The 13,641-nt window shown below is 36.9% G+C and overlaps 1 protein-coding gene across 2 annotated transcripts; it reads left to right on the top strand.

The window, feature by feature from the left end:
- The first annotated feature begins 4,706 nt into the window (after window positions 1-4,706).
- On the top strand, window positions 4,707-12,776 carry lman2la (lectin, mannose-binding 2-like a). 2 transcript variants are annotated; one of them, XM_088070849.1, is made up of 9 exons: window positions 4,707-4,927; window positions 6,378-6,496; window positions 7,457-7,574; window positions 7,989-8,071; window positions 8,225-8,257; window positions 8,576-8,737; window positions 9,196-9,310; window positions 10,039-10,158; window positions 11,161-12,776. In XM_088070849.1, the coding sequence occupies exons 1-9, from the start codon at window positions 4,738-4,740 to the stop codon at window positions 11,301-11,303; spliced, it is 1,083 nt and encodes a 360-aa protein (XP_087926975.1). In that variant the 5' UTR covers window positions 4,707-4,737; the 3' UTR covers window positions 11,304-12,776. The 2 variants fall into 2 exon arrangements, with proteins under 2 accessions (XP_087926975.1, XP_042365141.2); XM_042509207.2 differs by lacking the exon at window positions 8,225-8,257.
- The last annotated feature ends 865 nt before the right edge of the window (window positions 12,777-13,641 follow it).

Raw genomic sequence — 13,641 nt, 5'->3', positions numbered from 1 at the left:
CAAATTCACTATTATCTCTTGACTAATTATTGATCTTTGCACATTTAAATCTAGTTTTTACTGATGGTACATTTCTATTTCTATTTTGTTTTTACCTGCCACGATTTTACTGATTGGTGTTATATTCCTATTTTTTATCTTGTTTTTATTACTATGTTTTTACAGAAAATTAATTCACAACACTTTTGATAATTTATAAATTGCATTTTGAAACAAATATTGCCATAATTCACTGGTTCCAGCTTTTCAAATGTGATTATTAACTGGTTTTGTGGATATTTTTGGGATAGAACAGAATAGAAATACATTTTAGGACTATATAGAAGATGAAGCTGTCCACAGTTTGGTAGCTTAGGTGCATTCATGTGTTAGGATTGCCACTTGTCTAACCACCTGCTCTGTATGTGTTTGTATTTCTAGTCTATCAATGTTCTAACGGAGAGACTTCCTGGGGGCATTTCGCAGAACCTGCGTCCCGTTGGAATACTGTAAGTAGCACGCACATGAATACAAACAAAGAAATACAAACAAGACCATAGTCTATTTTTATTTTTATGACTGTAATTGTTTGCAGTCCTGTTTTCTGAGTTTAAATTGTTATCATATTGATTGCATTCTATATTCTATTGTATTTTGCATTTCCTTTATCCTTTGTAAAGCACTTTGTAAGTCTTCTCTGTGAGAAGTGCTATATAAATAAAATGTACTTAATTACTTACTTACACAGTTATTAAGCTTCTGCATCTATCTTCAAAAGCAATAGTTGCGTTTCTCTTTTCATCTCTTTAGTAATGGTGAGATACTGTACGAGTGTCCAGCATACATTAATGCTCCATATAACCTAACTGCTCCTCCACAAATGGTAAGAAACTGGTTAACTATACACCCTGAACAATCTTCTTTGTTTGGTTGCAGTTATATCATTAATGGAACAATCACAGCTGTAAAGAAACGCACACACACACACACACACACACACACACACACACACACACACAAACTTCAATTATGTATGTTCAAAATGTATCCTGCATTTCTAGTTAAAAACTCCAATACGACATATTTCCAAGCTATTTCGAAGATAAAGTCATCTTCAGTCAATGCTTGCAAAGTTTATATGAGGATAAACAATAAATCTTTTTACTTGTGTGTCAGAGTTAACGCTGTCAGGCTGAGCTCAAGTTCATCTCATAACTCAAATATGTTGCGGCTTAATTAGATCAGTAAAACAGCAAGATTGTCCAGATTACTTTTTAGTGACATTGGATGCCAAACAGATTTAGAAATTTTAATAATTACAAAAATAAAACCTAGAGTTTTCAAGTGACTTTTATTACACCAAAGTTATTTTTACTAAAAAAGAGGGTGGGCTCTGGCACCTGGTGCATGTGCATTATGGCACCACTGCTGCTCATCTAACCATCTGCTCTGTACATGTTTGTGTCTCCAGAATGACAATGTAACAGAGGCGAGTCTACCACAAGACCTGACCCGCAACCTGCGTCCTGTTGGAGTATTGTAAGCACACATGAATGCAAACAGATACACACAAGTGTACACATACATTGAACTTCTGGGGCGTGTTTCAGAAAGAGGGTTTAACAAACTCTGAGTGTAACCTTGAACACTTAGTAGACAACCCTGAGTTTTCAGTTTCAGAACAGCTGAGCAGAGTTTGTGCAGTCAGTTCTGAGTATGTTCACACTGAGTTAGGCTCGCGCGCTAAATGAAAATAGCCATCATCGATGGAGCTCTGATATAACCATTCACCATGGCAACAGGTGAATAAAAGGCCCGGCCTCCATTTTAATCCGGTGGATGTAAACATATTAATAACTGAAATGGCGAGCTCCACCATCAGAGCTTTGCAGGATTATGATAAATGTGTCAAGTCTTTGTAGGCTGCGCATATTTTAAAAAAGAGCCTGAGTCAGAGCGGATAAAAGTGTCAATAAGTTAACACTAAAGAAAGTTAAATCCAGTGTTGTCCATTAAATCATTATTACTGTAGTGCTGTATGCATAAGAAATAAAAAGACCAGTAAAAGATGTCAAAAGAAAGAAACCATAAGGAATTAAAAGATAAAACCCCTGCTATGCAAACCCAGAGTTTCCTTACTTACTTACTTAGAGTTTTTACAAAACCTGCTTTCTGAAACAGAGCCCTATTTGCATCTTTAAACACAATATATCAATTATCTTATATATCTCTGTCTCTGTTTCTGTGTAGAAATGGAGTGGTGATCTACGACATTTCAGCGGGCAATCAAAACTCTGCTGCTCCTCCACCGCCACAAAACACCTCAGTTTCAAAGTAAGTGAACAGTGGCCATTTCGGTCAGAATGTCCTTTTATTGTGTGACATGCTCATAATGTGTGGCAGTGGTCACAAACTCTCAACAAACTCAATCAGAATATTCACATTTAATTTTTTGCACTTGTCACTTGATTGCATGTGTTAATAATCTTAAAAGATGCCAGCATGAATATGATATAAAATTCAGTACAACAGAGCACACAGAAGGATGCACTTTGTCCATGTCTTGTATTTTTTGCTTACTTTACTGTGTATTTCTAAAAGTCATCTGATTTCCCACAGAAAGAAAAAGCGTAACGACTCACAGCACAACCGTCCATATGTCAAGAGGCCGCCAAATTCTTTCATGTTGTTCCTGAAGGAGCAGAGGCCGAAATTTTCATTTGAAAATAGCATTGGTGGAAGTGTGGCAGTAAGTACTATCCTGGGAAAGAAGGTACGTGCGTTAAGCTCTGTGAAACAAACACACAACCTTCATGACAGTTTGATAAAAGATTCTGCTGGCATGCTTGCTTTTCTATTTCAGCATTTTTTAAATCTTCACATGTTAACAGTAATTTTTGAAATGTTTTATGTAATGTCACATGACCCAACAGCACACCTACATTAAAAATGAAGACTTTCAGAATTCTACTACACAAATGCACTGTAGTTGTGTGTTGGTGTGCTGACAGTGTGTTGTCGTATGTCCGCAGTGGAAAGCACTATCAACAGTGGAGAAGGAAAAATACCACGAAGAGGCTCGAAGACAGAGGAGGCTCCATGAGGAGAGATATCCGGGATGGTCAGTCCTTGATAACTACGTATGTACACACATCTCTACACTTGAGCTTTTAAAACAAAGTCACTGAAAAAATGATTTTTTTATGCCTCTGCGCTGGCGAAATCAGTGGACGGAGGCATTATGTTTGTGGGTTGTTTGTTCATCTGTCCGTCTGTCCGGTACATTCTTGTGAACGCAATATGTCTGTTTTTGTGTATAGGGCAGAAAGAGGAAGAGGAGCAAGGGCACCGAAACTGAGGAGACTGTGCCTGTGCCTGTGTGCCAGCCACAGCCACAACAACGGTCTCAGACACAGCCTCAGCTGCAGTCTCAGCCAGAGCCACGGGAATGGCAAAACTAAGGCTTTTGTTAATACTGCTTGGTTAAATTGTGGTAAATTTAACTAAAATAAATAGCAAAATAATATAGTAGAAATAATATTATTGATCTTTTTTTTTAAATTATTAATATTTTATTGATCTGTATTTCTTCACTTAAACAAGGCCACCTATGGTTAGCACATCAAATGGCTGATGAAATATACATATATCTATATATATCTATATGTACATATATGTATAGTATTCCTATCTCCCAACACGAGCATAATACTGCAGTAATTGCACTGCCAACTGGTGTTATACCCTTATCACGCTGCCACTCAAATATATACGATATAGACAATATCACTATAGCCAGTTACAGCATTATTGTGGATGGAATCTCAATTTTTGACAAAAAAAAATTCAGCAATACTTTAATTAAAAATTCACTTATTCCGAGAACAGCAGCACCTGCTATATAAAAAATGGACAGACCAGGCTCTTTAAGGTAAGACAAGGATTACTGTATTTACTCTTCCTCACAAATATGCGGTGACCAACAAAATCATGCTTTTTAAAATTATACAGAGATACTATTCAATAATTGTTATTATCTATAGATACATTCCTGATATTAATAAAAAATGCACCTTCTGTAATAATGGTAAAAACATTATAACACATACAACCTGAAATACAACCTTATTTTTACTTCTACTACTACTATTACTACTATATAATAAAATAATAATAAAACTAATAATAAAATAATAATTTCTCCAAGAATGAACAGTATATAATTAATTTGTTCATTATTTAAACAAAATTTTACATTCATGTCATGTTTAAAGAAATTGTCCTCATATACCACTAAAATCTGATCTAGAAATATATCTTAAAACAATGTCAAACTAATTATGTAATTAAAACTAAGCAAAACTATACATTTTTGCAAATCTTTATTTTATTTCATTTTATTTCCTGTTTGATCCCCTTGTGTTTTTCACTATACTATAGTTGTGTTGACCCCTGAATGCGCTATTTTCATTGTTAATATTATCCCTTGAGTTCTGTTTATTTATTTGCACATTAAAATATAAAGATAGATCAAAAAAATATATAAAATAGCTTATTACAGCTCGGTTGCAGTTCAGATTTAATAAGTAAATTGATTTATTTTCACTATTGATGGTCTCTAAAACAATCGCAGAATGCATCCAATCAAAGGCGTGAATTCTCATTGACAATCAAGTGGACCAATGGCAAGGAGCCATGCAACACAGTGAGCCAATGGAAAGGAAGCTGACGATTCAATGGGCGGACTTTTGACCTACGATGGCTGCCTCCTGCAGTAGCATTCATTACAGGGCTCCAAAATCACCATTCAGACGGAAAATAATGCCTTTAATATCACACTGGACTTTCGCTTTCCTTATTGTCATTGCCAGCCGGTGTTTGGCTGAGGATGATCACGAAATGGAGGAGTTTTTGAAGCGGGAGTATTCTCTCTCCAAGCCGTATCAAGGTAGCGCTGTTACCCGTTTTTCACCCACAGACTGTCACGGGGGGGGGCTGAGGACAGATGTTTCCAGAACATTATGCATTTACGATTAAATTACGTCTATAGTCGAGCTCGTTTTCTCTTAAAATGTTTCAATTTATCTCTAAACGCTTTCAGTCGTCAGATGAAGCTTGCTGTTGGTGTCTTAAACAGAACAGATAAGATTCACTTTTATTGTGATTGCACAGAAATACTCAACGTGCTTTGCCTGGGGGCCACTTTATCGACATGATGAGGGGCCAGTAATTAAACAAAGTGCAGCCCTGTACAGTTCAGGTGTATGCAGGGGTGTTTCTAGGATTTTAGGACAAGTGGGGCATAGCTGTCGGGGGAACTGGGGTGCCTCATAACAAGAAGAAGAATAAAGAAACTATATTATTAGGCTCTTTAAAAAAATCAACAAATCCAATTTGGCACCCCTTTGGCATTTATATTCAGTATCAAAATCTGAATTACTTAATTGTTCCCGGGGGGAACAAGCACTAGTATGTCAAATATTTAAAAATATAAATATATGTATAATATGTGTGTTAAGTGTGTAAATACAATATACAATGTATATGCACAAAAAACATATATATGTATATATATATATGTGTATATATATATATATATATGTGTATATATATATATATATATATATAATATATTAATTTCATTGTGAAGTGACAACTGGTGAGCCACATGGCACCCCAACATAAGTTGAGTATCACTGGAGTACAGACACTGACACTAAGAAATGCAGTTTAGCATCAAACCAGAAGAAAAAAGAACAAACAAATAAGCAAACAAAAAAAGCAGTAACTTAGAGGTAGGAGAAAAAGTCATTAGGCATAGTATTGCAATATTTTGCACAACAATATTGTATCATTACATGGATGCCAAGTATCTATTTTTTCATTTTATAAATTTTTAATATTGCAAATACAAATTAAACTTGATATTCAACAAGAATTATAAAATGTATTATTTTTTATGTTAACAAGGTACATTTGCTGCAGTAAAAGAGTATTTAAGTGAAATTAATAGACAAGGTAGGTAAAGAAAGTTGAGAAATCGCAATACTCAGCATAACAGAAAACATTTAAAAGCACAGTAATACTGTAATTTGACTTAATTATCGTGATAATATTGTATCGTGGTGCCTCAGGTGATTCCCGCCACTACAGTGAAGTGCAGAATAATATGTCTAGCTGTAATATAAATTAAAAAATATAATAAAAAGTAAGTTATGAATATGCTGGATAGATATGGTATTATGGATGATGTGTAGTGAATACACTGAGATATACAGTAGGAGCAGCAGAACATGTGCAGCAGATGTGCTGGTCAGTAACAAAGCAGTGGCTGAATGAGCTCCTTTGTGCTGTGTCATCTTTCTCCTATGCCATGATGGTGCTATTTGTGTGCACAGGTGTGGGATCTCTAGGCTCCTCCCACTGGGAGCTGATGGGGGATGCCATGGTAACCACCGAGCAGGTGCGCCTCACACCTGACATGCAGAGCAGGCAGGGGGCAGTGTGGAGCCGCCTTGTGAGTATAAACTTGCACTATGACTTGTACTGGTTAACTGCAGCATTACTGACTTGTGATATGCCAGTGTGGAGCATCAAAACAGGTCAGATGAAAAGGTTACAGGTAATATATTTACAACCCAGCGACAACTATGCAGACAAAAAGAAGGATTAGAGCCATTATGTAACAAAAGGTGAAGTTAAACAAGCTTAATTATAAGTTGTTTGCGATACTACTCAGTTGTGATGCGTTATTCGGAAAAGTCCACCTTCATTGATATAAATGCTGGTAAACTGACAGCTCAGTGTATACAAAGCAAGTTATCAAAGCGTTGGAAATATCAACAAGGTTTGTACAGAAGCTGTACTGTAAGTAGGTATATACTGTATTCTTTGGAAATGTGGTTTACAGTTATTTACGTTTTGTTATTAAGTTTCAGTTGGTTATATTTAATCAGTAAAGGTTGTTTTAGCCTTCAGACAGTCTGTCTGCCATCGTCCTCACCTCACCCTTCTTGGATCTTATCTCGCACTTACCAAAATAAACACCCTCATCTTCTGCCGCCCATGATTGTGGTTGGATGTTTATCCCATATCTCTAATATGCTGACCTAAATATCACCCCACTCAGCGGAAGACTTGAACACTTGTACTTGTATTTCGCCACTGAAGGCCGCAGCGGATTTCCTCTTTCATTTGTGTGTTCCTCTTGCCTTGACCTCAACCCAACCAGTCATCTCTGTGACGCCTAGACAGCGCTACAGAAAACGTCACTATTAAAAGTGAAACCAGATTTCAGTATGATTACATTTTGGTCAGGTCATCTGCTTTCTATGGGGGTTAGGTTTTACCAAAGACCTTCACCTGGCGAAATCAGAAATGTAAAAATGTCTTATTGTCCTCTAATGTGTTTATTGTGATATTGTTGGTGTAACCATCATGTATTTCAGTGGCTTTTTAAACTGTTTTGTGTTTCTAGCCTTGCCATTTAACAGACTGGGAGATGCAGGTGCACTTTAAGATTCATGGTCAAGGAAAGAAGAACCTGAACGGTGATGGGCTGGCAATTTGGTACACTAAGGAACGTACGCAGAAAGGTAAACATTACAGGAAATATTTCTTAATATTTTTATCATCTACACTTAAACATATTATTATTATTATTATTATTATTAATAATAATAATAATAATTACAATGCTAATAATAATAATTATTATTATTTTAAAAAAAATATTTATAAAAATGTATTTATGGAGTACTTTTAATGCAAGGGATGCAGCTTAAAGTGCTTCACACTAAAAATGCAACACAAAAGCAAAAGGATGATAAGATTAGACAATAAAAAAAACAGTCAATGTTAAATGACATATTTAAGTGAAAGTAAAAAGTACAGAGACCAGTGAAAATAATACAAATGAGATAATATAAAGTCATTATTAACAATAATTTTAAAAAAATCAGTTATTAAAAAAGATTTCACTCATAATTGCTCTTTTTATTCTTTTTCAGGTCCTGTTTTTGGAAATATGGACAACTTCACTGGCTTGGGTGTGTTTGTGGACACGTATCCCAATGAGGAGAAACAGCTAGAGGTATGTTGGAGTCGCACTGCTTAGATTTAACGTGTTGTGGGAAAATAAAGACGGGTTGAGTGAAAGTTCAAGTGCAAGCCATTAACAGGGGTTCTTGCAAATGTGTGTAAAAGCACCATCTTTGTGTTTATTTTCGCAACTATTTGGAGACAGGCGCAGAAGAAAAGATATACTCCTCGCACACAGGTAACTGGCTTTTGGGACATTTGATCCCAATTTTATGTTTGACCTCATTATACAGCATGCTTCTCTGGCTGCAAACATACCCTTATTTTTTAAACAATATGGTGACATGCTTGGTTTTTTTTTCATGACAAAAGCCACATAAAATTCAATAGAAATCTCTGCAGTCTGCATGGCACTGTCGACTGTAAAAATGGTTCTGCATGATTCCAGACTTGGCTGCAAAGTGTGAGCAGACCAGTAATATAAAAGTAAAAGTATCATCAACTGAGAGACTTATTTAAATCAAGTCTGTCCTCGCTGTTCTCTTTTCCACGCAAGAGGATTTTCCCCTTCGTCCTGGCTATGGTCGGCAATGGCAGCATCAGCTACGACCACGAAAGAGACGGTCGGCCCACAGAGCTCGGGGGTTGCAACGCAATGGTGCGCAACCTCAAACACGACACCTTCCTCTTCATCCGATACGTCCGCCGCAGGCTCACGGTGAGAGACTCTCTTCAGTTATCTACCATAAGAACACAGCTTAGCAAAGGCAGACACTTCCTCATGTCCTCAGCTGTCTAACCTGTGGTTAACATGGGCTGGGTGCGCCGAGTTTTGCCAGCTAACAATTATTTTAGACTGGCTGAGCATGCATGCTCTTTTATATCAGCACCCCGTTTAAGGTTACACGGAAAAAAAGAATACTTTAAAAAGTACAGACACAAACAGCAGAAATCTGAGCAGCTGAAGCCTCCATTAAAGCCGGCACCAGCAAAAAATTACTTAGTCTGAAAGTTACACAGAGAGAAATGTCTTTCTAGAGGAGCAAAATACAAGATGACAAGATGGCTGTTTTTCAGGTTTACAGATTAAAACTAAAAGTTAGATTCCTTTGAGTGCCGACGATGAACCACATGTTACATTCAGTGAAAAGTCAATAAATCGCTTCTGTTCTCCAGGTGATGATAGACATTGACGGGCAGCATGAGTGGAGGGACTGCCTGGACATACCCGGGGTGCGGCTTCCCCGAGGCTTTTATTTTGGAGCCTCAGCCATCACTGGAGACCTCTCTGGTAAACAGCGTTCATCGTTCACAGTAGCTCCTCAAGTTATAGTGATTTACTTTTCACTTTTCTGTATCCTAGTTTCAAAGTTTATTTTATCTGATAAGAATTATCACGAGAGCATAAAAGACTAATTATTTTCTGCTCATGCTTGGCTGTTTTTGCGCCATCGATTTAGGAGGGACAAACAGAGCCTTGTATCGTGAAAGCGATCATAGCTAAGTGTAACTCAGCATACCATTACAGTTAGAAAGAAAGTGAATTAAACTAAGAACAAAGTCAACATCCCCATAACTGACAGATTACAGTCTACATAAATCAAACTACTATCCAAACCATTTTAGATCTCAAATGCAATTTTATCTCCGTTACCTTGATAACACTTTTTTGTTTTTTTTAAACTGAAAACATGAGATTTATTTCATCAGCTTGAATCAAAGCAGCACTGTTATTTCAAAAAAAGGATGAAAGAAAAAGGATGTCTAAAACTCAAGTTGGTTGTCATTCGGCCTTTGGATTACTTCAAAATTGCGAAACATTAGTTCTGCAATTTGGGATTTTGATATTTAAATAACCCATTCATTCACAAAAATAAATAAACTGATAGCAAATGGTGGCACAGTCAGATTTGCAAAGCCTTTCTTTTGCTCTGGAAACATTTTCAGCGAAAGCGTGCAGCACATTTAATTAAGTACAAGCACTTTTAACCACTTTGTTTTTTGGTTCTAAATTTACAGACAACCATGATATCATTTCCCTGAAACTCTACCAACTGACGGTGTTACGGAGTAAACAGGAAGAAGAGGAGGAAGAGGAGATAACCATACCCAGTGTGGATAACATTGAGCTGCTCAGATGTAAGACACACACACACACACACACACACACACACACATTTTGGTGGAGTTAAGCTGCTTGCTTTAAACTAAGCGTTATTGTGTGCATGATGGTTACCTTGCGTTTCCTACGTCCATCTGGAGCGTTGGTTGTACACGTCCTCAGATACTGACGCTGTGCCGTGATCCACAGTGATTTCAGAGTGATCAGTTCTGTAACCAGGGAGCGTCACCTCCTCGAGAGTCCCCATGTTTATCATTCACATCCTGCCAACCTGGAAGTTCTCTGTGGTCTGAGTTCTTCGGTGCGCCCTCTACTGGAATCCTCCAGTGTCATGCGTAGTACATGAAGACGTATGTCCACACTTCTGTTAACAATCCAGCTATTTGTTGACACGAATACAATTATAGAATCTATCATTTATATCTTTATTGTCCACCAGGTTGGAAATTTGTCTTTGGCCAACCAGACACAGAAGACAACACAATAAAAAACAGACAAGCAGTTAGTAAAACACACATAAAGACAAGGTCATAAGAAACACGTAACACATTAAATCAGTTCATATCACTGTCTCCAGTTAAGAATATAGATTTCATTTGGGATGAAGGACTTCTTGAATACATTTTTAGTTGTCAGAGGGACTCTAGAGCGCCTCCCAGAGCTCAGAGGATGGAAGTTATCTCCCAAGATGGCTTATACAAATGGAAATTTTACAGTAAAATACAACAAATGATAAATGACAACAAAGAACAAAAAAGTAACCAGTGAGTCGACATTAATCCAACAAAAACCAAGACTTACATAGAACACTATATATATTATATTATATTATAACTTGGTTAAAAAGCAAGTCTATCTCTGGGCTAACACAAACGTCACTCTTTTCCTCTCTCCGTCTCTGTCTGCTGCTTTTCACTCTTTCTTCCATCTTTAATCACCTCCCTCATCCCTCCATCATCCACTTTATTCCTTCACACTTCCTTCTCTCTTTAATCCCTGTGCCTCGTCCTCTCTTCCAGTGGGTCAGAATGAAGAAGGGATGAGCGGAATAGCTATCTTCTTCACCGTGCTCTTCTCAATGCTGGGATGCATCTTCCTCATCGTCATCGTCCTGGTGGTCTACAGCCACTGGAACGAGAGCCGACGCAAGCGTTTCTACTGAAGGACTTTTTTTTAAAAAAAAGACGGAGGTGGTGATTGTGATAATTACTGCGGTCCGTGGACCCCAAACACACTAAGACAGAAGTGAGGCACTGCTGTCAGCCAGCGGAGAGCAGCAGATAGTTTTATCCTGAGGACATTATTTTGACAGGAGACGGAGTAGATGTATCACCTGCTGCAAAAAGCCATCGTCCAACCACTGGTAGTCATGAAGCAGCCCCTGCCTGACACACACCAACTGGGCCTTACCATCTCCACCTCTGTACTTGATGCACAGTAAACGTGCAGAATGACATCTTGTGAGCAGCTACATTTATTTTTTTTGTCACTGTTTGCTGCATAAAACAAAAAAATATGAAATTCTGGTATTTTGTCCACTCATTTTCAGTTAACTGATGTTGATTTTATGGCTTTGAGAAATATTTAAGTATCCAATATGTTCCTACTCTGCAGTATGACTTGAATGATAACTAAATAGCATCCAAAAGCCATCCTTTCTGTCAGTAAGGATGCGTCTCCTCACTTCTTTGCAGTAGTAAAAGCATCTTTGTGATTTGTACTCCATCATTTTGACCCTGAGTATATACTATATACTATGCTGTATATTCTCCTGCTGTTGTTGTAGTATGCATGACAATTGTTTAGGTTATTTTTTAGGCTACAGCTATGCTTTGTTTACATTATGCTTGACCTTTTCCATATGTAGATGTAAAGCATATGGAAAACGGATCCTCCTCATCAATGCATGTGACAAAGATTGGACGTTTCAGGGAAATATTTAATTGAATTTTTTGATTTTTTTAACAATATTAGCTCTGGCAAAATGTTATTTTCTATTTACCACTCTTCCCTCCCTCAAATTGTATGTGTGTATTTGAGAGAATTTCAATTTTTTGGGGATCGGTTTAGAGCAAATTCTTCTGAATATATTTAAGAGATGAATTTTAATGTTAGAAATGGACTTTGCACTGAAGAGAATTTTATTGACTACTCATTTATTGCTATTATTCCCTTTTGCTGACACATTGTCTTTGCACATTGAACACTAATATGATTTTGTTATATGTAAAAACATCACCTCTGTTTCTGTGTCATGTATGCTTTTGCTGTGAACTGAACAAACGTGCTGGTTTGCCCTCAGGCTGCCCTCTCAGGACGGAGGCGTTTGTCTGCCAGCTGTTGTTGACTCAGCCCCGTCTTCCTGTATATGATCTGGAAACGTTTGCAGGCCTCATGTCAACATCATTTATTCTTTATGTGGTGCTTTTTTCAGTTGTGCAATTAGTGAGGACTTCCTCATTTCCTGTAGCCACTTTGACAACCGCCCTTCTTTATTTATTTTCCGTTTGTTTTGTATGTAAAATGTGTCTCATGAATCCATACAGTGAACCACATATTATCTTTTTTTATCCATTCATCCTCTTCATTTGTCTTCGACTATTTAATTGCCTCATTAAAGACCAAACAAAACCCACATGATGTTATTTATGATCTGTGCGTATGAAGTGCTAATATTTAAAGCAACAACATACAGATACGTTTTTATCTGTGCTCCAGATAGAAAGTTACAGAATAAATCACCTCCTGATAAAAAGTGCACCAAGGTTGTTATAGTTAACTAAAACTAAACTAAAAATTCAAGCAACATTTGAAAAAACATGTTAATTAACTAAAAGAAATTAACCAAATAAAAAACCAAATAAAATAAATACAAAAATTCAAATACTAACCCATGTACTCACAAAACTGATTAAAATAAAAATAAACAGGAAACACCAGGAGGCATTGGTGCATATGTTTTATGAGACCGGGAGTCAATTGCTTTCACAAGGTTATGTTTGTATTGTAATACCTATTCTGAACTTGAATCTTGCCCCTTATAAATACCAGCCATATCACAATTTACAAAAAAAAGAAAGAAAAAACTAATACTGGAACTAATAAAAACTAAACTAAAAATAAATATTTTTAAATGATAGAAACTAAACTGAAACAAGCAGACCCACTCTGGAAACTAAACTGAACTCATATTAAAATTGAAAATGAAGACGTCTAAATAAAAAGCTTTTAAAAAACACAAAACTATAACAACTCTGCAGTGTGCTGTAGAAAGCGCGTCTAACGTTTAAGGCTTTCAGTGTGTGTTTGTGTGGGCAACAACATCCCATTTTTCGATGACATAACACCCTGTCAATAACTCAGGCTCTCACACAGCCGTGCGATGTTCCTCCAGATCAATATCTCCGCTTTGTCACATGTTAGGGAAGGGCAACACGCTCGAGTGCTCAAGGTTCATTTCTCTTCAAGCACTCAATGTTTTTTTTTTTTTTTTTGTTTTT

The sequence above is a fragment of the Plectropomus leopardus genome, chromosome 20, assembly GCF_026936395.1.
Source record: "Plectropomus leopardus strain MGB_pleo_1.0 chromosome 20, ASM2693639v1, whole genome shotgun sequence".
Taxonomy (NCBI): domain Eukaryota; kingdom Metazoa; phylum Chordata; class Actinopteri; order Perciformes; family Serranidae; genus Plectropomus; species Plectropomus leopardus.
This window is presented reverse-complemented; position numbering and strand designations above follow the sequence as displayed.